General features: G+C 45.8%; 1 protein-coding gene across 2 annotated transcripts in view; it reads left to right on the top strand.

Annotated features, from left to right (window-relative positions):
* Window positions 1-24,642, top strand: part of marchf8 (membrane-associated ring finger (C3HC4) 8) — a 90,565-nt gene that overhangs the window by 7,170 nt on the left and 58,753 nt on the right. For both annotated transcript variants that reach the window (XM_061837865.1, XM_061837866.1), the window contains one exon: window positions 18,525-18,722. In XM_061837865.1, coding sequence (XP_061693849.1) covers window positions 18,624-18,722 — 99 coding nt within the window. In that variant the 5' untranslated portion in view covers window positions 18,525-18,623. The remainder of the gene's footprint in view (window positions 1-18,524; window positions 18,723-24,642) is intronic.

The following is a 24,642-nucleotide window of genomic DNA, read 5'->3' as shown; positions in this document are numbered from 1 at the left end:
AAAAAAAAAAAAAAAACGAAAAAAAAAAAACAGCCACACAGTAGCAACATGTTAGCACAGCGCTAACAGGAGTGGTTAAAAAAAAAATATACCGGTAAAAATCACTGAGACACTGCAATAACACAGCAGCAACATGCTAGCACAGCGCTAACCCTAGCGGTTAACAGTTCGAAAGTGATTTGTTCGAAAACCAGATCGATGTTTCCCATTACAATGAATGGAAAAAGAAATAATGTGTTCCAAGCTTTAAAAATTTGGCTAACCCTAACCCTTTTTTTTTTTTTTTAGCTTTTCCTGATCATAAACTGCATAGTAGAAATACATGTATAGTTTAAATACTTTATATAATAAAATAATTTAAGAAATATTTTTTTTTTGCTTAAGTATGCTTTAGATGTAGCGTACTCTAGGCTGGGAGCGGATTGTCGTATCTGTAATAACATATAACAATGACAATAATTAACAAAAGTGCAGAATAATTTTAGACGAATAACTTTCCTTCTTTGGAGCCATGATTTGGGCTTGATACGGTCGTCCTAGATAAGAAGAAAAACTACAGGGACACGTCTGCGCCGGTTGCGCCGCACGCGTTATGTCGTTTCTGGGTTTTCTTCGGGGGTGTGGGAATTCACAACAAAGCATGTCTGGGTCAGCTGGTCTGGCCGCGCGCGATACGGGGGCGTTCGAGTACCGATTTTTGTTCGAAAACAGAAGCAAAAAAAAAAAAAAAGAAAATCTTGAAATTTTCGTTCGAAAACCGAGGCTTGACTGCATGTTGTTAAGTTAAGGAACTTCATTTTACACAAGTAGTGTTTTGCTGCCATCTTGTGGTATGTTGGTTACGCACAACTACGTTGAAGGCAGTTGAGGAGCTTCGTTAAGAACAATGCTTTGCTGCCGTATTGTGGCATCTTTGTGCCAAGAAATATGTCGACGTAAGTTGAGGAGCTTCATTCAAACAAATGTAGTGCTTTGCTGCCATCATAGGGCCAAAGGAGCTATTTTGAAGTGAGTCGAGGAGCTTCCGTCGGACAAAAGTAGTGCTTTGCCACTCTTTTGTGGAATTTTGGTGCCAAGGAAATTTGTTGCTGTAAGATGAGGAGCTTCATGTACACAAGTAGTGCTTTGCCGTCGTCTTGGCGTCATGGAAGTATGTAGAAGTAAGTCGTGGCTTTCCGCCGCGGCCGCGTTCCAGGGAATCAATCGCGAGGTGACAAAAACGCAGTCCCGAGCTCGCCGCCGCCATTGTTGCGGACAAAAAGCCCGAGACGGCGCAAAGTGCCTCCCGCGGTATTCGACGACGCGAGGAATTTGACAGCGTCCATTGTTCGCCGCCTGAGCCGCTTCAATCAAACTCGGCGGAACAAAGGTTCGATAAAAATTACCATTTTTGATGCGCTCCCAGACATTATTATTATTATTATTTTTTTTTTTGGGCCTTTTTAAAAAAACAGATTGAATGGAAAGAATGGAGACAAGTGTTTAAAACCCCAAAGAAATCGCTTGATTGAATTATGGCAGCGCTAACAGAACACGTTGTCAATTGTATTGCAAAACGTCGTTCTCCATTAAAGTCAATGGGAAAGCCATTAATTTGTTCCAGCCTCCCCCAATCACCCCCCTAAAAAATGACATTTTCTTAGCTTGCTGTTTAATACAGTTTAATACGAGGGGGGGGGGGGACGATACTATTAATATATTTTTTTTCATACTACATGTGATTAATTCATTGTGACTCCTCTGGCATATGTGATCTTGCCACCAAGGGGGCAGTATAATGCAGTCATGAAGACAAACCATTCATCCATCCATCCATCCATCTTCTCAGCCCCTTATCCTCACAAGGGTCGCTGGGAGACATAAAAACAAGCAAATAGTTCATTAACTTTGGGCCTTTGCAGCATAAGCAGCATTTGGATTTTTTTTTGTATATTCTTGAAGTATCCATCCATTTTCTTTGCCGCTTATCCTCACGAGGGTTGGGGGAAGTGCTGGAGCCTTTCCCAGCTGTCAATGGGCACGAGGCGCGGGGTTCACCCTGAACTGGTTGCCAGCCAATCGCAGGGCACATCGAGACAGTCACACTTAATCACACCTTGGGCCAATTTTAGTGTCCAATTATCTATCCATCCATTTTCTTAGCCACTTATCCTCACAAGGGTTGCGGGAGTGCTGGAGCCTTTCCCAGCTGTCAACGGGCAGGAGGCGGGGTACACCCTGAACTGGTTGCCAGCCAATCGCAGGGCCCATAAAGACAAACGGCCGCACTCACAATCACACCTAGGCGCAATTTAGAGCGTCCAATTAATTTTGCATGCTTTTTGGGATGTGGGAGGAAACCGGAGTGCCCACCCGGAGAAAACCCACGCAGGATCGGGGAGAGCGTGCAAACTCCACCCAGGCGGGTCCGGGATTGAACCCGGGGACCTCAGAACTGTGAGGCCAACGCTTAACCAGCTGAGCCCACCGTGCCGCCAAGACACAAACAAAAAAACGTTTCCAACTACTGTAAGTGACTCCTTAACTAGCAGAAATTGTTTTCTCCTGGAGGTTGAAGAAAGTCTGCCCAAGAATTGTAAGACTGTCTGTTTTGCGCATCCGTTGGTGTTCAAAAAGCACTTGCCTAAAGGGCTCTAATATCATATCTAATATCATTATTATCGTTTTTTTTGTCTGCCCGTCTATTACGTTCCGCATTTTATGTTGGCGTTAAGCTAACCAAAGGCAAAGTTGTGTGGTTTTTCATCCAAATTTCCTTTTTGTTTACATTTTTTTTTTTTTTTTTAGCCACGAGCCGGTTTTCAAAATGTCAGCATCAGACGCTTGTCTGGCTCGCTCGGCATCTCACATCACAGCTGCTTTGCCCCCCCCGTCGCTCCATTCTTCCCCTTCAATCTCTCAATATTTATTGATCGCATTCCGCGAAGAGCCAGGAAATGGACACCGCCGGCAAATCCAGGGCGGGCGGGAACGTATCTTTGTAACGTTTCCTGTCCCAGATCTGAGACGTGGCTGCTCCCGTCGCGGCTGTTGCAAAATTTCGATTGATAGATGATGAAATACTCCAGTGGTGTAATTTTATTTTATTTTTTGTAGCTTTTGAAGTTCCGAGATGTTGATTCATTGTTTTTTTTTTTCCGCTTTGTGTTGCTAGTCGCTGACGTAGCTTTACCTTACAAAAGTCTGCTAGCTTAATGCTAATAACAAGGTGAAATGCAATAGGCGAGCTAATTAAACTAGCATCGATAAGGCGGTGGTTATGATTTTTTTTTTAAATGATGGATATTTGAGCACGGATAATGCAGTAAGACCCCAGGCATAGATTCTTTATCCTCTGCAAAAAACGACTTTGGGGCATTTTGTTTCACTGTCAAATACGCATTTCCATTCATTTCAGTCATATTTGAGATTTTAGTTGCGAGCGCGGTCGTGCAAGTCAAGGTCCCGCCGTACCTCCGTCTTGCGAGCGGAATGAAATTTGTCCACGCCGCCGTCCCGCTGAACTTTTTGATCGAGTTACGTTTTAACGATATTACCAAATGCACTACCGCAGGTCCCGCATTGCTGTTGTCACTCGACTCTGGACTCTGGACTCTGACTTGTGTGTCCATGCTTGTATGAACTAATGAAATCAGCTTAATTCGATCTATTCCCAGCGTGCCGAATCCCACTGTGGCTTTGTCCGGAGAGGATGAACGATGGATGATATCATGCACATCTGAGTGGGGGGAAAAAAAAAACACATTTCGATGACACGATGCATACAGTACGAGGGGGGGGGGGGGACCCCGTCCATCATCCGCGCCAATTTGCCGGTTCTGCGGAACGGGCCGAGCCGCCTCTGCCGCTAGCTTTAGTGCTCGATGACATCATTAGACCGTCGTACGGCTCTGCAGCGCCGGTATTCCCCAACAGCAAGAGATCCTCCCACGCCATTGATTTATTGTCATACATCTCGTTAAACATACAGTAGAGCGATGAATGGCGCTTTTTGTGAACGCATTTGATGACTCAACCAAGGCGCTCGTACTTGGGACGGGCTTTGGAGATGCGTATCGTTTATCGACTGTGAGGGGAAAACTAACAATCGATTCATGGTTTTAATTTTCAAAATTATATTGAATGGCATTTCCTCGGTGAGCAAAAATACTCACGCTCTGTACTCAAGTAGAAGCAATGACACTTTACAAACGACAGTACACAGAGAGGAAATCCTTCATTAATGCCCAAATTGCCCATAGATAAACTCACATTTGAAAAATGTATGTGCGTGGTCAGCCATGCCCGCAGATATAAAGTTGCAGGTGTGGTCCACCAGTCATGCCCAGCAGATATAAAGTTACGGGTGTGGTCCACCAGTCATGCCCGCAGATATAAAGTTGCGGGTGTGCGTTCTGTTTGTAACTATGAGTGTACCCCTTTAAGAGCAGAGGGGGGCGGTGTCAGGTAAAGTAGGAAGTACAAGTAGGCTGAGCAGCAGCTCGTTGTTAAAGACTGTGTGCTTCCGTGTGAAAAAAAAAAAAAAAAAGACAACAGGCTGTGGTTCACTGCGCTGGATCGGTTTTCATGTGCGCTGAGAGTGTGCGCAATTGCGCAGTTGCGCAGCTTCGAGGGAACATTGGTCAAGACTGCACAAACTAACTGTGCAGTGACTGGATGCCCCCAAGATGGGCACTACTTTTGCCGAGAGGAATTCGCTATATCCACTTCAACATAGTTTGGTGGCAATGCGATATATATATTTTTTTAATGAAGCTACTAAAGTCACTTCAACATTGTTGAGTGGCACCAAGATGTCACAAGATGGAGCCAAATCACTGCTTTTGTCTAGATGTCGCCGCTTCACTCGTTGATAATTCTGTGGGACAGAAAGGACAAATCATGCCACAAGATGGCAATAAAACACTATTTTTGGTTAGATGAAGCGCCTCAACTCACTTAAACTGGGTACCTCTGCACCAAGCTGCAGAGGATGGCGGAAAATCACTACTTTTGTTTGATTTTTTTTTTTTTTTTTTTTAAATAAGCTTTTATGCCATCAAAACGTATTCACACAGATTTGCTCTCATTGTGAACTAAACCAAAAATGCGCTCAATGATGCAACTTATTTTTTCACCCGCTTTCGAAACTTCGTGGATATAGTTTTGTACCGCGGCACGGTGGAGCAGCTGGTAAAGCGTTGGCCTCACAGTTCTGAGGTCCCGCGTTCAATCCCGGACCCGCCTGTGTAGGAGTTTGCACGTTCTCCCCGTGCCTCCGTGGGTTTTCTCCGGGTGGGCACTCCGGTTTCCTCCCACTCGAAATTGCCCCTAGGTGTGATTGTGAGTGCGTGCGTTTGTCTCGATGTGCCCTGCGGTTGGCTGGCGACCATTTCGGGGTGTACCCCGCCTCCTGCCCGTCGACACCTGGGATAGGCTTCAGCACTCCCCGCGACCCTCGCGAGGATAAGCGGCAAAAGAAAATGGAGGGATGGATACTTTTGTAGCGAAGACCATTTCAGAGAGAGTTTGAAGACGCATTTGAATCAGTACTTGAACCTTGGTGCCAGCGCACGCAGGGCCAAACAAAGCGCGTTTGGGGATCCGCCGCGCCGCATTCCATTTTTGTGGTTTGCGTTGAACTATGTCAGGCATTTGGACTCCTCCCAGAGCAAATGTGATCATTCAAGTTGGCGGAACGCTGCAGTGTTTACTCGCAATGGCCTCCGGGGGCGTCAGGGCCGGTTGTCGCTTCCGTGTGTTCTCGCGGGCCGACCCCATTTACTCGGCGAGGGAGGCCCGCGGGCGGGCGGATCTCCGCTCCGTCAACCCAATTAGACTCCCGTCTCCGCCGGTTCCGGAGGCCGTGCGCACGTCTTGAATCGAGACTTGTTGGCACGCCGCGCGGCAAATGAATAACATCCCGCGCTCCCTTTCCTTGATGCCCTTTCACAAGTTCAACAGAGTGCGTCGGAGGGAACGCTGGGCGGGCCTCGTCGCCCAACGACGACGTCTCACTCTTTCTTGACTGACGTTCGTAGTGCGCTGACGGATAAATGGTAGGAGGCGGACTTCTCGGACTTTCACGGTGGTTTGCGGTTGCAGAAATGCTCACACCCCCTGCGAACGTGGTGCAACCATTGATCTAAAAATAGAAAAAAAAGACTGGATAGCGCGTACACGACTGGCGGTATGTGGATTGGTTGGCCGCCATCTTGGTACTCCCAAAACATGTGGAGGACACGGTTTACAGGTTGGATTATGGCGCGGTTTTCCCTCAAAGTTTGGCACGTGGAATTAAAACTGGTCGTGTGAGCTTGACGTGTTTTCAGTTCCGGTAACATGAAGGATTTTTAATTCGACTTGGTAGGCCAAAAAAAGGCTAAGTGCGAAGGAAAGACAGAACTACCAAGAAACCTTGCATATCACCTAGGGCCCGATTTTCGTGACACGTTAACTTTTCCCAAAATATGCTGTGAAGCACTATCATCATAACATAGCAAAAAAAAAAACTAAGCATTTTTTTCTCATAAAAACATTCAATTTTAAGTCAATCAGTTTGATATATTTTTGGAAATATGTAAAAATACATGCTAAACATATTGTTGTCTGCGACGTCCTACTTCAGACAGAAAATTTCAACTTGTTTCCTCGCATTTGAAAATCAAATTCAATTTGCAGAGTTCTGTATTATGAAATTCATCAAAAATTTCACAAATGTGTTTTCTTGCTCCTTTTTTTTTTTGGAAAATATTGACATTGCTTTTTCGGGAAAAACCGTCGGGCTGTGAAGGTGAAGCAGAGAATGAAGAGTGAACAACAAACATAAACAAAACTTTGTTGAAGTGAATTAGGCTCATCAGAAAACCTTTACAAACAAACTTTTAACAGTAAATCTTTCTAACTTACCTGTGGAATGTTTTTTTCCACAGCCACGAAACTGGCGATTAACGCTGTCGCTGCACAGGTCGGCATGCTTGTTTTGGGAGTATCAAGATGGCGGATGGCGATTTCAGTTTTGGTGGCCAGTGAGTCATCTAGTCTTTTATTTATCATTATTATTATTATTATTTTTTTTTTAAGATCAGTGGGTGCAACTGAATCAGATTCATGCTGCTGTGATGATGCTCCCAAATAAGATGTTGCAAAAAATATAAAAAGAAAAGAACGACAAAACTCTGCATGGAAAAGTCAGCTGTTGATGATAAAAGACGTGACTGCAGGAGACGTTTCTACACAATCAGGAGTATTTGGCCGCGTTTGGGTGGAATCATAAAATCTCTGAGAGAAAAAAAAAAAAACACGAGGTTGTCAGGGTCAACCGATTATTCAGCTGAATTATTCATTAATTTGTTTGTTTTGTTTTGCTTTGACTCTGTAATTCATCCGTGCAAACAGCAGTTTGGCAAATGGTGAACAATTGATAAAAAAAAAAAAGACGTTTTGAACTGATTGGTGTCAAGTTAAAAATAAATATGTCGTGGATTCAAAACAAGCACACAGCCGATTCTACTAGCTTAATGTTTAAGTACACACACACAAAAAAAATCAATTTTTTTTTTTTTTTAAACCAAGCATTGACAAATTATTTTCACTCTTGACGCAACATCCAGACTTTTAATCTGAAGGTGAAATAAGGGCGCCTGGCTCCTGCCGAGTTTTACCACACTCAATTTCGCGCGGCGGATTGGTTAATGTGTAAAATTAACAAGACGACTTGGGACGGAGCAAATGGCGTTGATTTGGCGGGGGGGGGGGGGGGGGGGATCTGAAGCTTTTCCGCCTGACAGTCACGACATGCGCGGGGATAAATTTGGCACTCGGCAATGTGATTCATCAAACTGGAAACGAATTGCGGCGGCTAATTTTGCATCTTTTAACTCATTCACGGCAAGGCCCCCCCACGCCCTCCCCGGCTTTTCCGCCATAATGTTGCATTCACAGGCAATTAAAAAAAAAAAAAAAAGCGGGGGTGTTTATTATTTGTGGCTTTTCTCTAATAGTGGGGAATTAATTTACTGAACAAATATTCATTTTACTATCCTTAGAATAATAGCTTAGAGTTCAACTAAACTGTTAAGTAAATTTCGGATCAGACAAAATGGATGACGTTAAATTGGAAGGGATGTCACTTTTTAATCACACACTTTTAAAAATTATGACAGTGATTGTTCTTTCCTGGGGGGAGCGGAATTGCGTTTTTTCCGAAATATTTTCTTTGGTGTGGTGTACTCGCCTCAACATTAGCGGTACTGAATCTGTCCATTTGACAACGCCTCATGATTTCCCGTCACGGCCTCTCGATCATAGGATCAGGCGAAGAAAATTCACTTATATAGGATATTTCATACACAACGTGCTTTACATGATTTTGATTTGAGATCAAAGGGGGGGAAAAAATCAAGTGTTTAAGTAAAGCAAATATATTTGTATAGCGCATTACATACACATGCTAACTCAATGTGCTTTGCATGATTAAAACAAAGTAAAAGTACAATTAAAAGAATTTTTCCGTTTTGCAAATGGAAATACTCTAAAAAGCATGAGGAAAAAATTGTTTTTTAAAGGTCAAGTGTCATGGCTATAAGTATTCTAAAATAGATATTGTAATGAAAAATACATATGATATTATTCACCACAGTGTCGATAAGAAAAGATAAGTATGAGCAGAGAGCGCGTCATCCAAGCGCAAAGTTGCGAAAGTCTCATTCGACATCCAAGCGGTCGCCATATTGGCTGCATCTCCTGTCCGTGATGTCACCCCGGACGGACATTCGCCATTGAAAACACGCGGTGGACCCTACTAGGGGAGACGAACAGAAGCTCTTTTCGAACAAGAGAACCAAGTTAAGTGACCAGGGCAACATTACCCCATCATTTCGAGCCATATTTAGATGATATGCGGAGCACGGCCGAACCGCCTCGACGTCCGATCCACCTCCGTAGCAGAGATGAGCCACCCTCGCGGCGCTGCGTCCGCCTATGACTGCTTCGGCCGTAGTGGCACATCGACACATTTAGCAGCCCTGACTTACAGATTAATTTTTTTTTAGGAGTTGTATACACACCTACCTGTCATTTCGAACTCACGAAGCTCTCGTCCTTTGCACCCGTGCAATCCATTTTTCACAACAAACCGGGTCTTTTGGAAAAGTATGGAGTTTGAATCCATCCTCCCGATTGTTCGAGCAATATCCAGCAATACGACGAGCCGGCATTTTGGCTAACACGAAGGAACAACGAGCTAGCTTCCAGCAGGTAAAACTAGTAGAAACACACGAAACCGCTTGAGGGCGCTACTTCCCTGTACGTCACTTCCTGCTTCTTCTCACAAACAAATCCCTCGAGAGGATTTTCATGGCGGGAGGTACAAAAAGCAAAAGGTATGGGTCCATATCGGCTGCCATTTTTTCCATTAATAACATTCTAAAAATCATGCATTTCATGACAGTGGACCTTTAACCTGACTTGAAAAATATTCCCACTTCGGCTGACGTCACCTCTGTTGGCAACTTTTTCCAATTTTTTTTGCAGCATAATAGCTAAATGCTACTTCACAACGTTTGCTTCGGACTCCGCGCTCCTTTGTTGGACCCAATTCTGTCGACCTCTGAGCCCGACTGGGTTTGTATTCCATAAGCATTTCTTTCGTAGCAGGGGTTAGTGTTAGTTTAATGCTCTTTTTCGGGAAGTCCAGTCAGAAGATCATTACAATAGTCAAGTCTACTCGAGATAATTGCGTGGATGAGCTTCTCCTGGTCTGCTTGAGTAGCGCGGGAGCAAATTGACACTGCTTCGCGTAACCCGTGACAATTTATGTGGCGAGGAAGCAAAATGAGTGGTGACAGAGGGATCATTTTCCGCCGGTGTAAACATTTTTGAAATGCCAGAAAGTGCGATAGCGGAGACAAGGGCCTATTGTGCAATGCTATTTTGGAGCCGCTTGAATTATGTAACGGCGGACCGACAGCCATGAAGAGCCAACGTAATTTTGTTTATGCCGTATTTTTATTGTGCTGGGCTAAAACTCTGCACGTGAGGAACAGGTTTCAGCGTAGCGTTAGCAAAAACACGAACTGTCGCTACATGGGGTTCATTCATTTTCCGTACCGCTTACCATAGTCGCGTGGTATTTATGTTGATAACATAATGGGACAGTGGTTCTTAACCCGGGTCCAATCGAGCCCCAGGGGTTCGGTGAGCCAGTCGCTGGGGTTCAACGGGCAATTTATTTATTTATTTTTTTCCATTAAAATTCAAATTGTCGTTTTTGTTCTTTGAATGTGATTTCATTTTTCATTTTTGTGCATCGCCTGGATGACGGACAATAAAATCTCAAACTGTTTTCCATCCATTTTGAATTTAAAATAAAAATACATTTTATTTTGAAAATTAGATAGGGCTGTGGGAACTCCAGATGAAACTGGTGGGTTCCGTTTGTCCAACAAGGTTAAAGGTCAAGTGTCATCCCTATAAACATTCTAAAATAGATATTGTAATGAAAAATACATATAACATTGTTCACTTCAATGTCAATACGAAAAAATAAATTTGAGCGGAGAGCGCGTGATCCATGCGCAAAGTTGCGGAAGTCTCACTCGACATCCAAGTGGTGTCCATTACATCACATCGGGACATTCGCTGTTGAAAACGCGCCGTGCCAGCCCAATATTATCCTATCGTTTCGTTTCGGGCCATATTTAGATGATATGCGGATCACTTTTAACTAACAGCAGACTCCCAGACAGTAATGTATGAGCCAGCCGGGCCGAAGCCGTGCCCCTCGTCCGAAGCCGTGCTCAGCGCCGATGGTTACATCGACACATTTAGCACCCCTGACATATGGATTACACCCCCCCCCAACTATTTTTTTTTATTTTTTGGTAGCTCTATACACACCTACCTGGCTTTTGGAACCCACAAAGCTTTCATCCTTTACACCCGTGCAATCTATTTTTCACAACGAATCGGGTCTTTTGGAAAAGTGTGAAGAGTGCATCCATCCTCCCGGGTGTTTGAACAGTATCCAGCAATACAACGAGCCGCCATTTTGGCTAACAGGAAGGAACAAAGAGCTACCTTCCAGGAGGTAAAACAAATACAAACATACGGGACCGCTTGAGTGGGCGTCTGCTACTAACGTCACTTCCTGCTTCTTCTCGAAAACAAATCCCTCGGGAGTATTTTAATGGCGGGAGTAACTAAAAGGCACATACGTCATGACATAATATATATATATATATATAATAACATACATAATGACTTACTAAAAATCCTTCATTTCATGACAGCGGACCTTTAAGAACAACTGATTTAGGTAAAGCAGGTACGGGCAACAAATGATTTATTATTTATCCCCCTTGCCGTGTTGAAGGTCAGATGAATATTTTAAATTGTATTTATCAATAATGCAATAAGATCGACGCGCAGGGCACGTTGCACCATCAAAAAGAAGAAAAGATTTGCCTCAGCAAGGCGAATGTTTTTTTTTTTTTGCTGCTAATTTCGAAAGCACTTTGTTGCGTCGGTGTGCTACTTTTTTTCCATTTCCCCTTTCTCACACTTACAGGCCACGTAGTTCGTTTCTCTCTCTTTTTTTTTTAAAGTGGCAATACAAACAATAACAACATGCTCCTAAAATATGAACGTCGACTGGGCTTTTCGGACATTTACGACACCCCAAATCGGCGCCGCTACACATCCAGGTTGTGCTAATTTCAAAATAAAAGTGCATTAGTTCACACTCTGGTCACCACGAAACCTATTTTAACTGCACAAAGGGATGTTTTAAGCAACAGTTTCATATTTCTATACCTCCGCCATTGAATGCATTCCCCTCCCCCCCGCAGTCGCAATGTGTTTTGATGTTTGTTTTTGAGGTCCCGACGAGACGTTCACGTGCTCCGCGGCGTGGAGAAACGCGAAATGTTCTCTCTTCCTGTTTGACAGCTGAATTGGTGCGTGTCATTGAGCATTACAGGAATCCTTGCTTCTCTTGAACTCCCGTTTTATCTTCGGCGTCACTCATGAATTCGTCGGATTTACAGCGGTGTGCTTTTACAGACAAATTCCCACTCAGATGGAAAATAATTTCATAGCGCATTTCGCCACAGAGCCGAAATTGACGGCGAGTGGCCTCGCGCGCCTTCCCCGCAGTAAATTATGTCAGCGCTGTAAAATGAAGATCGTTTTTTTTTTTTTTTCTCTCTTGCGCGCTGAACCACAATCTGGATTTTTGCAACCGTATCAGTTTCATTTCTCTGTACACGAATTCAGTTCCGTGACTTCACTGCGCCGCAATAATTACTGTAAGTAGGATCCTGAATATGTGACACATATATATATATATATTCATATATATACTTTTTCCTTTACTCTTGCCGAAATGTCATCAATAATTCATGTTTAAGTCAACAAACAATGCAGAGATGTGCAACCGCTGAACTTGCGTGTCAGGTTTCGCCCTTGCAGAGTGGAAAAAGTGCAAGAACTACAAATGTGGAGAAGTACCTACAAGCAAGTAGTTCATTAACTTTGGGCCTTTGCAGCAGAAGCAGAGTTTGGATTCTTTTGAGTATATTCTTGAAGTATCCATCCATTTTCTTTGCCGCTGATCCTCACGAGGGTCGCGGGTAGCGCTGGAGGCGATCCCAGCTGTCAACAGGCAGCCTGAACTGGTTGCCAGCCAATCGCAGGGCACATCGAGACAAACGGGCGCACTCACAATCACACCTTGGGGCAATTTAGAGTGTCCAATTAATGTTGCACGCTCTTGGGTTGTGGGAGGAAACCGGAGAGCCCGGAGAAAACCCACGCAGGCACGGGAACAACATGCAAACTCCACACAGGCGGGGCCAGGATTGAACCCGGGTCCACAGAACTGTGAGCGCAACGTGCCGCCCCATTCTTGAAGAAGAATCTGCTAATTAAGGACTAAAAACAACTTTATCGTTCATGAATTTGACAATTTTGAGTTTTTGTTAGGATTTTTAGCAAGAATCTTGGAAGTTGATTTCCTTTTGCGGGCCACATAAAATGATATGGCGGGCCACGTCTGGCCCCCCGGGGCCTTGAGTTTGACACCTATGCTTTAAGCAATGGATATTGCCAGATTAATAAGTAAAGCAACACGTAGATTGAATAAATTTACTCGCAGGCATGCGGTATGAGTGTTTCTCACGACTGCCGTCTGCCGCGGTATACCGTACTGTCCCCAGAGAGTGTTGGTTGCTAGGCAACATTGTCAAACAGCATACATGTTATGAATGTACATTATAAATCGGGACTGAACGATGTCAATCTTTTAATAGTTCATTTTTACATCAACAAGGACGTGTGCGACGTGTTCTGCCGAAGCGATCCCGAGAAGATGGACAGCCGGATTTTGCGGATGCGGATTTGCGTCTTATTTCCGCGCCGGGTTGCGGATGACGGCTCCGCCCGGCCTGAACTTTCAGTGACCCGCTTTCCGCCGCGTTCGCAAGGCCACGACGGCGTTCCCGTTCTAGTAGCCGTGTCAAAATGAAACTTTAATGGCGAGGAACAGGCCCTCCTTCCCTTTTTTTTTTTTTTTCCCCTCCCGCGCGTCATGTAGACGTGACGCAACATTTGCAAAGTGGCTCGTCGTCGTCGTCGAGCAATCGCCCGCTTGCGGAAGTTCTCCTCCCGCCATCCGCGGTCTCTAATCACGTCCAAAGCGGGGCCTCATTTGCATGGAATAAGGACGGATGTTGTGCGGGTTTATTAGGAAACGCTCGCTGACATTTGAGGGACAGGGGAAAGAACGCAGTCGCATTGAGTCGTTTGGATGCGAAGGGACAAAAATGAATGCTAATTTATTCCCAGCACCTCATCAAGAAGCGCGATTGACTTTTTCAAAACTCACGACAATGTGTGAGGGTTTGAAAGGTTAAAAAATATTGATTTGAAATGTTCTGCTTATTAAAAAGATTTGAGTTTAGAATTTCCGTCCCCTCTTCAGGGAATCACATTTTCACGTTTACTAGCAAATTCTACTTTTTTTTTTTTTTTTTTTTAGCCTGCACGCTAGTTGAAACGATCAAGCTACGCTAATTGCTAATCGCAGAATTTTCAGTTTACTCGCGATATCATCCATCTTTCTATGCAACATCTTCCACTTCTTCAGCCAGAAAATCGCAGAGATGTAATCAAACGCTAACCTCTTGTGCTGGTCATCAAGACTAAAGACTTGACAATAGTACACGGCATGGACTTTACTCCGCTTCTCGATCCAGCAGCAAACTCATTTCGACTAAATCATTCCTGTGCGCTTTCGGCCGCTTGCAGGTTTTCATGTTTACATTTTTTTACATTTTCCACCTCTTTAGTCAGCAAACGAGTCAAGAGTGACTCAGATGAGACGCATTCCGAAAGGGGAAGTCCATCGGTCGGTAATTGCTTAACCTTTGCGCTGCGTGCGGCAATTAACGTCTTACCGCGTTTCTGTGTGACAAAGTACTCCCTCTCCTGTAGTACTCCTTTTAGGGGAAAATCCTTTTTTTCTCGACGATTTACGGCCTAGTTTGTTCCTTTTTTGTAACCTGCCGGCGAGGCGCCTGAGGAGTTGTAGAGCGCGGCTGTTCTACAGTCGGCGGGAGCGAACGCATGGCCGCGCATCACGAGCGGAAAACGGCGCCGGCAGACCAAATCTCAGTTCCGATCCGACAGCAGCCGGCGGTGAGGATAATAACGCAAGCGGAGCCGAGCGAAGACGGCGCCGCGCTTGACCCCCGACCAGGATTTCCAATCGGGAAGACCTGCGCCAACGGTCGGAGATTCATTCCCCAACCGATTAAAATCGGATTTGTACGGTGGGCCTGCAGTTTGCTGTTTCGACTGCTCGTTTTCGGCACGGAGCTAAAAAGGACCCCAAGACTTTTTCACAGTGGTGTCATGTTGAAGTAAGATGCGATTTTCATCCGGTTTGTTGTCGTCGACGGTGTTCAAAATGGCCAGATGCTTTCGAGCTCGTTAAGCAAGGTGATTCAGTCGTTCCTAGCCTCACTTATAGGCACGAGCTGTGGGTCGTGACCGCAAGAACAAGATCCCGGATACAAGCGACCGAAATGAGTTTCCTCCGCAGGGTGTCCGGACACTCCCTTGGAGATAGGGTGAGAGGCTCGGTCATCCGGGAGGGGCTCAGTGTCGAGCCGCTGCTCCTCCGCATTGAGAGGAGCCAGATGAGGCGGCTGGGGCATCAGATCCGAACGCCTTCTGGTCGCCTCCCCGGTGAGGTTTTCCAGGCATGTCCCACCGGAAAGACATCCCAGGGGTGACCCAGGACCGTCTCTCGGCTAGCTTGGGAACGAAAGTCCTGGAAGAAGTGGCTGGGGACAGGGAAGTCTGGGTATCCCTGCTGAAGCTACTTCCCCTGCGGAAAAAGCAAGCCTGCAAAGTCGTACAGACCCTCTAAAAAGAGCTCCATGAGCAGTCTCGCCAAGAGTTCAAAGAGCGGCAATCCGGCAATTTGACGTATTTCACTGGCTCCCTTTCAAACACAACTCTTAAAAAGTATTTGGCGCTGTTTGTGCGCTGGAGGTCGTGTTTACCATAATGCCGTCATCTCTTCGCTCCCGTGAAGTCATGGTTTCTCCATCCTGGTTGCTATTTTTCCTCCGCGTTCATTTATTTCCATAATTGATAAGATCTGTCCTGTTTTTGTCTTCGTTTCCTCTTATGTCTGCCCCACTGAACATCGCAAACGGATTAGACATCTTTGGATCATCCGAAGTCGGACATTTGTTCCTTGTTTCCAAAAGCCTGAAAAATCATCTTTAGTGTTTTGCTCATCGTTTTATCACACCACGCTCGAAATATGCAACAAAGTAAGCTTTTCTTTGTTGTGTGCGCCAAACATCCAGACCGTGTCCAAAAACCTGCAAATTATCATTCCCGTTTTTGATGCTAAATCTGAACGGCATGACGGCCGTTCGAGGTCATCGGTGTCAAGAGATCTTCCCTGATTCTTCATTAGCAGAATAGTTTTTTCAACGCTGCCCCGCTGTATGTCGAGCGAATCGGCTTTCCCCCGGTCGAGCTCGGATTTAAAAACTGCACAAAACAAGAACAATGCAGAAATATGGAGGAATCCCCAGCCCTCGTTCGGTCCTCGGACGTGTCCAATTCGTGCAAGCTTCCGCCCCGCCGATTCTTCAGGCGAGCGAACGCGTAGCGAATGAAATTTGTCTGTGTTGTTGTTCTGGTCATGGACAGCGTTGAACGTCTTTGTCTTTATATATCTTCCGTTACAAAAAATGACACAAAAGTGACAGATCTATTAGGATAAGATCAAGGTCACACACGAGTCAACATGCACAGTGGCAGGCTAAGCTAGCTAGGTAGCTAGCTAGGGGGCGGGGGCGGAAATGCTTGTTAATACACTGAAGAAAATAAGTATTTGAACACCCTGCTATATTGCAAGTTCTCTTGGAAATCATGGAGGGGTCTGAAATTTTCATCGTAGGCGCATGAAAAAAAATCCACAAATCACGATTTATTTGTGTGGTACAGCTGCAAATAAGTATTTGAACACCTGAGGAAACCAATGTCAATATTTGGTACAGCAGCCTTTGTTTGCAATTACAGAGGTCAAACGTTTCCTGTAGTTGTTCACCAGGTTTGCGCACACTGCAGGAGGGATTTTGGCCCACCCCTCCTCACAGATCTTCTCTAGATCAGACAGGTTTCCGGGCTGTCGCTGAGAAACAGAGTTTCAGCTCCCTACAAAGATTTTCTATTGGGTTTAGGTCTGGAAACTGGCTTGGCCACATCAGAACCTTGATATGCTTCTTCCGGAGACACTCCTCGGTTTGTGTGCAAGACCCAGCCACGACCCATCTTCAATGCTCTGACAGGGAAAGACCTTAATACAGTGCAGTCGTCCCATGTACAGAAAAACACCCCCAAAGCATGATGCTACCACCCCCATGCTTCACAGTAGGGATGGTGTTCTTGTGACGGAACTCCATCATTCGTCTTCCTCCAAACGCGGTTAGTGGAGTTATGACCAAAAAAGTTCCAGTTTGGTCTCATCTGACCACAAAACCTTCTCCCGTGACTCCTTTGTATCATCCAAATGGTCATTGGCAAACTTAAGACGGGCCTTGACATGTGCTGGTTTAAGCCATGCATGGTTTCAAACAATGACGTCTTAGTGTATTACCAACGGTCACCTTGGAAACGGTGGTCCTCGCTCTTTTCAGGTCATTGTTCAAGTCCTGTCCCCCTCACCTTTGTAAGGATCATTGAGACCCCACAAGGTGATATCTCGCTCCGATTGAGATTGACCGTCATGTTTAGCTTCTTCTATTTTCTAATGCTAATTGCTCCAACAGTGGACCTTTTTTCACGAAGCTGCTTGGCAATTTCTTTCCAGCCCTGTGGAGTTGTACAATTTTGTCTCTGGTGTCTTTGGACAGCTCTTTTGTCTTGGCCACGTTACAAGTTTTGAGTCTTACCGATTGTACGGGGTGGAGGTGGACTTTTAAAGGCGGACTAACGGGTCTTTGAGGGTCAGAATTCTAGCTGATAGACACGTGTTCAAATACTTATTTGCAGCTGTGTCACACAAATAAATTGTTTTAAAAAAATCATACATTGTGATTTCTGCATTTTTCTCTCACAGTGGACATGCACCTACGATGAAAATTTCAGACCCCTCCATGATTTCTAAGTGGGAGAACTTGCAATATAGCAGTGTGTTCAAATACTTTTTTTCTTCACTGTATGTTGAAGTGAAATAAAAGATCCGGCGAAGTAAAAAGAGGAAATTCAATTCATTTAGTAAGAAAGATGAAGTAAACACTTTGTTTGGGTCAATGTGCCACGTAAAATTATTTAGCAGGCAGTCGATGGCCCCAGGGCCTTGACTTGGACACCTTTGCTTTCAGGGCAGATTTGACTTGTCGTGTTTTGTTGTTTGGCACTAACGTGTGGCAAATATCGAGAATCATAAACGCTTTTTTTTTTTTTTTTTTTTTTTTTTGCTGATTTTCACTGTGACGTGAGTCCACGTGTGAGTGAGAGCTGCGGTTGACAGCAGGTTCCATGCTCGCTGTTCAAGTCCTTTCCCACATGCGTCGGGCATCACATTTGAGTATTTTGGGAAATGAGATCGAGTGGGGGGAAAAAAATGTATTGTTAGTTTAAATTTCAGAATCCAAATCAAAATCCGCTTCAATGGCTGTTTGTCATACTTTTGAAGGGACTTCTCAAAAAGCTGTTTTTCCACATCCACACACAAATGCTGACGACAGTTCTGTTGAGCCTCGTCGCCATGGCCAGACTTTTCCATTTTGACGGCCAAAAACCCGGGATTCCTTGTCAAATCGTTTTTCTTATTTTTTGATTTGAAGACCCGTGTTTGTTCGGTCATGGCCTGAAAGTGCCGCTTCGACTGTGGGTAATGAGATGTTTTTGTTCCCAATTTTTTTCCCCCGCCTCATCATTTCCAATTGATTTACTCGTTATCTAACACAGCGTCTGCGTTTAGTTGATCGCCACACTTGTTTTACTCTCTTCCGCAGGGCGTTGCAGTCATAAAAATAAAACGTGCCCATGGAGCTGGCGTCAGGATAGGAAGTGAGCGTCCAATCCCGCCCCCAGCCTTGGTCGCTTCCGCTGGGATGAACATGCCACTCCACCAAATCTCCGTCATCCCCCGCGACGTCACCTCGTCGCGGATGGCGGGCGGAGGCGGCAAAGCTAAGGACAAGGACAAGCAGGTATGTGAGGATTCTGGAAAAATGACAAGCAGCTTGGAAACGATTGGCAAAACTCCCAATTATTGCCGGGGAATACCGTCATTTCCGACCTGCTTATAAGCGTCACCCTCTGCATTTGTAAAGGAAATATCATTTGGTACGTACATAAACCGCAGCTGTGTCAAAGCCGCAAGTGCCCACATTGAAACACGAGATATTTACAAAGAAAGAGTTTTCAAAGTTTTAATACCTTAGCTTAGCTGAACATAGCAACAACGTGGTACCACGAACAGGGCTGTTAAAAAAAAAAAAAAAAAAAAAAAACATACTGGTAAAAAAATCACAAACACGGCAGTAACACAGCAGCAAGACGCTAGCGTGATGCTAACGCTGGCGCGCCGCTAACAGTGCCGCTTTAAAAAAAAAACAACATACTGGTAAAAATCACTAAGACACACCAACACGCTAGGACTGTGCTAACACTAGCGCAGTGCTAGCAGGGCCCGTTAAAAAAAAAAACATGGCAATAAAAATCAGAAACACGGCAGTAACACAGCAGCAAGACGTTAGCGTGGTGCTAACACTAGCACAGTGCTAACCCTTAAAAAAAAACAAAACATACTAGTAAAAATCACTAAGACACTGCAACACGCTGGCACAGCGCTAACACTAGCACAGTGCTAACAGGGCCGGTAAAAAAAAAAAAAAAAAAACATACCAGTAAAAATCACTGAGACACGGCAGTAACACAGCAGCAAGACGTTAGTGTGGTGCTAACGCTGGCGTGGTGCTAACACTAGCACAGTGCTAACCCTTTAAAAAAAAAAAAAACATACTAGTAAAAATCACTAAGACACTGCAACACGCTAGCACAGCGCTAACACTAGCGCAGTGCTAACAGGGCCGGTAAAAAAAAAAAAAAAAAACATACCAGTAAAAATCAGCGAGATACGGCAGTAACACAGCAGCAAGACGCTAGTGCGGTGCTAACGCTGGCGCGGCGCTAACAGTGCCGGTTAAAAAAAACAAAACATACTGGTAAAAATCACCAAGACGTAGCAACACTCTAGCACAGCGGTAACACTAGCACAGCGCTAACAGGGCTGGTAAAAGTCAACTTCCTCGCCGCATTGATTCCACCATCTCACTGTTTCCTTTTCCATTCAAGTCCCCCCTGCGGCCCCTACTAAAAATACACAAATTAGCCACATCACCGCGTAAGGCACTGGGTTGAAAGCCTGTGAAAAAATTCACGACTTATTGGCCGGAAATTACGGTACGATGATTCGTGAAAAATTAGCAACATATCGAGAAATACAGAGACATTTTTTGTCTCATTAAAGGCTGCTAGCTTAATGCTAATGTTTAATACCAGACCTCATTCAGCCGTGGTCAAGGGCTGACGCAGCGGCAGGTGCTCTTTAAGTCACTTTATTGAAACAAAACTGAACAATAACAAAAATGTATTTTTCACATACATTTGACGCTGAGTTCCTCAAGATAGCGGCTAACAGCTGAGCCGCTAATCTCACTTTAAAGCGCTCGATTAGTCTGCAGTTTTTGCGCAATTGTTGTGGTAACGGCTTTCCCACGTTGTCGTTATCCTATCATTGCTCGATAATTACTCTATGTATTTTTTTGGGGGGTGGGGGTAAGTTGTCATACTGGGGGTGCGGTGAAGAGACTGGTTAAAGCATCTGCCTCACGGTTCTGAGGACCGGGGTTCAAATCCCCGCCCCAACTGTGTGGACTGTGCGTGTTCTCCCTGTGGATGTGTGGATTTTCTCCGGGTATTCCCGTTTCCTCCCACATCCCCAAAACACCCAACATTAATTGGACACTCCAAATTGCCCCTAGGTGTGATTGTGAGTGCGACTGTTTGTCTCGATGTGCCTTGCGATTGGCTGGCAACCAGTACAGGGTGTACCCCGCCTCCTGCCCGTTGGCATTTGGGATAGGCTCCAGCACTCCCTGCGATCCTCATGAGGATAAGCGGCAAAAGAAAATGGAAGAATGGATGGAGATCCATGTCCATTTTCCAAGCCACTCAATCTCACAAGGGTGAGGATAACTGGCCAAGAAGTTGGATGAATGAATGGATGGAGGGACGGACGGATGGACGGACGGACAGTTCAGGGCGTACTCTGCTTCCTTGCCCGAAGTTAGCGGATTTAGGCTCCAGCCCTCCCGTCAACCTTGTGAGGATAAGTGGCTCACATAATGGATGGATGGATGGATGGATGGATGGACGGACGGACAGTTCAGGGCGTACTCTGCTTCCTTGCCCGAAGTTAGCGGATGTAGGATCCAGCACTCCCGTGACCCTTGTGAGGATAAGCGGCTCAGATAACGGATGGATGGACGGATGTTGTCATACTCCAGTAGTCCGAGTACAGACAAACTCATCATGTGTTTTAAATGACACCCCGAATAAATATGATTCAGATTCTTTCGTGGGTTTTGTCTATTGTGGGGTGCGTTGATCCAGACCACAGTTGAACTCGCCTTTTTTTCTCTGTTTTCATCACAATTTATGAAAGTATTCTGGTATAATCCGTCTTCCCCCACCCCCTCCCCCCTCCCAATATGCAGTTTTCGTGCTTGGCCATTAACTTGTTGTTTATAGCGGCAAAATGCCCGTTTTGGCTTCAATTCGGCGCTTTTTTTTTTGTGCGTTTCTTTTTCTGATGTTTTTCCAGAACTAATTGTTTCAAGGTGTTGTTTGTGATGCTCACACTGGGAGACATTTGCGCTCAGTGTCGTATCTGTTTCTTTTGGTGATTTATGTGCGGTTTACGGCAGTTTGAGCGCAATGCCGCTTAGCCTCACGAGGGTCGCGGGATTCCCGGAGCCGATCCCAGCTGTCAACGGGCAGGAGGCGGGGCAAACCCTGAAGCGGTCGCAGCCAATCGCAGGGCACATCGAGACAAACAGCCACACCCACAATCACACCTGTGAGCAATTTAGAGTGTCCGATTAATTTTGGGGATGTGGGAGGAAACGGGAATACCCAGAGAAAATCCACGCAGCACCGGGGGAGAACATGCAAACTCCACACAAGCGGGTCCGGGATTGAACCCGGGACCTCAGAACTGTGAGGCCGACGCTTTACCAGCACTAAGTAATGTACTTCATAATATATATATATATATATATATATATATATATATATATATATATATATACAGACATATACACGAAATGAAATAATTAAACATACAATGAAAACTTTTTGTCACACTGCATCAATTGAATTTGTGCTGCTCCTTCTGGTGTTCCCCTCCTTGGCCATGTGGGGGCAGTATATTTCTCCGGGCACGCCGGTTTCCTCCCACATCCCCAAAAACATGCAACATTAATTGGACACTCTAAATTGCCCCTTGGTGTGTTTGTGAGTGCGACTGTTGACTGTGACTCGCAACCCTTGTGAGGATAAGCGGCTAAGAAAATGAATGGATGGATGGATGGATGAATAGATGGATAATGTAACTGATTCAGAGCATCTGCCGCACAGTTCTGATGACTGGGGTTCAAATCCCGGCCCCGCTTGTGTGAACTTTGCATGTTGTCCCTTTGCTTGTGTGGGTTTTCTCCGGGTACTCGCCCCAAAAAAATTGGACACTCTAAATTGGTGTGATTGTCTCCATGTGCCCTGCGATTGGCTGGGAACCAGTTCTGGGTGTACCCCGCCTCCTCCCCGTTGACGGCCGGGATAGGCTCCAGCATTCCTTGTGACCCTCGTGAGGATAAGCGGCACAGAAAATGGATGGAGGATGGATGTTTGAACATCTGTTGCTTGAAGTTCGAACACCGTTACGCCGATGTTATTTGTTAGCTCGCCTTTGGCACTCCATGTGGAATGTTATGTTCGGTTTGACAGAAAACATCAACAGGAAGTGGGATTTAAAAAGCCCTCGTGAGGATAAGCGGTGAAAGAAAAAGGACGGATGGATGGATTATTGGCATTTCCGTTCATTTTGATCGTGAATGACGATTTAAGAGCCCAGTGTAGTCTCGAAAGGTCCCTGACCAAACGGCGTGCCGCACGGGTTCCGGTCCGGGCCCGGTTCCGATCGTGCACCCTCGCTCTCCACCGCGAGCGTTCTCTTCAAGAGCGAGTCTTCCTGTTTTTGAGCGCAGGAACAAAGCGAAGTGCTCAGGCAATCCGTGTGACAAAAGAGCACAGGCACAGGTGTTCTTAAGAGGCCTCTCACATGCTGCATATGGTGCCTTCTTTTTTCTTTTTTCATTTTTCTTTTTTCTCCCCCCCCCCCCCCAGCCCTCCCTCCATCTCCTGCTGCTCCGAGCCTCCCACGTGCGACTCCGGTGATATTCACACTTTTCGCATTCGAAAGCAGCGCTGACATTTGCATTTTGAATTCTGAACAACGCGGCTAATGATGATGACGACGACGACGACGATGCATTCACGGCGCATTGTCTGCTCGGCCTCCCCGTGGGATCGCCTGAAATTTAAAAAATATGAACGGCCGCGAAAAAGGGGGCGGCGCTCCCTTTTCAATTTCCCGTCCGTCGTGCCGCAAAACGTCAAAATCGAAACAATGAGACGCGCCGCGCTCGCGAATCGTTTGGGAGCAGAAGTGGCGCGTTCCGCGTCGGAACTCCAACTTGGCGGCGCGGCGTTTTCGGCGGCGTTTCCTGGAACGAGGACGCGCGAGTCCACAAAGCGGAAGTGGGGACTCGCAGCAGCTTTGAATTCAAATCGTGTCGAGCGTGCGGGAAGAAGAAGTCGAGTCACGCGTTGGAGCTTAAGTAGATAAACAAGACGGCAAGACGGCTCGATGAGTTTGCTCCTTAAAGGCACGCGTCCGCCCACGGATACTACAGTGCGTGCAGTAATTGCACTTCACGAAGCAGTTATTTCTTTCCGTTGTCTATTATGATGGTTTTTACGTGCCGTCATTCCCGGCCGGCAGAGCGCACCTGGTTACGAGCCTCGCCGAGTCCATTTGGAAAGGAAATACCATTTGGTACAGGCGGCACGGCGGATCAGAAGCGTTGGCCTCACAGTGCTGAGGACCCGGGATCAATCCCAGCCCTGTTCTCCCTGGGGCTGCGTTGATATTCTCCAGGTATTCCCGTTTACTCGCACGTCCCAAAAACATGCAACATTAATTAGACACTCTAAATTGCCCCTAGGTGTGATTGTGAGTCCGGTTGTTGGTCTCGTTGTGCCCTGCGATTGACTGGCAACCAGTTCTGGGTGTACCCCGCCTCTTGCCCGATGACAGCAGGGATAGGCTCCAGCACTCCCCGCGACCCTTGTGAGGATGACAGGCTAAGAGGATGGATGAATGGGTGGATGGATGGATGGATGGATGGACGGACAGACGGATGGACAGTTCAGGGTGTACTCTGCTTCCTTACCCAAAGTTAGCTGATTTAGGCTCCAGCACTCCTGTGACCCTGGTGAGGATAAGCAGCTCAGATAATGGCTGGATGGATGGAGAGATGGATGGACAGTTCAGGGTGTACTCTGCTTCCTTGCTCGAAGTTAGCTGATTTAGTCTGCAGCACTTCCGTGACCTTTGTGAGGATAAGCGGCTCAGATAATGGATGGATGTACAGTTCAGGGTGTACTCTTGTCTCGTTGTGCCCTGCGATTGGCTGGCAACCAGTTCAGGGTGTACCCCGCGTCCTGCCCGTTGACTGCTAGGATAGGCTCCAGCACTCCCTGCGACCCTTGTGAGGATAAGCGGCTAAGAAAATGGATGGATGGATGGATGGATACCATTTGGTACATACATACGCCGCAGCTGTGTAAAAGTCTCAAGTGGCCACATTGAAACCCGCATCGAAACATGAGGTATTTACAAAGACAGTACACAGAAAGACACTAACACTAGCGCCGCGCTAATGCTAACGGAACCAGGGCCAGTTAAAATAACATACCAGTAACAACAAGGCCGGTAAAAGTCCT

Source organism: Syngnathoides biaculeatus, chromosome 12, assembly GCF_019802595.1.
Source record: "Syngnathoides biaculeatus isolate LvHL_M chromosome 12, ASM1980259v1, whole genome shotgun sequence".
Lineage (NCBI taxonomy): Eukaryota > Metazoa > Chordata > Actinopteri > Syngnathiformes > Syngnathidae > Syngnathoides > Syngnathoides biaculeatus.
This window is presented reverse-complemented; position numbering and strand designations above follow the sequence as displayed.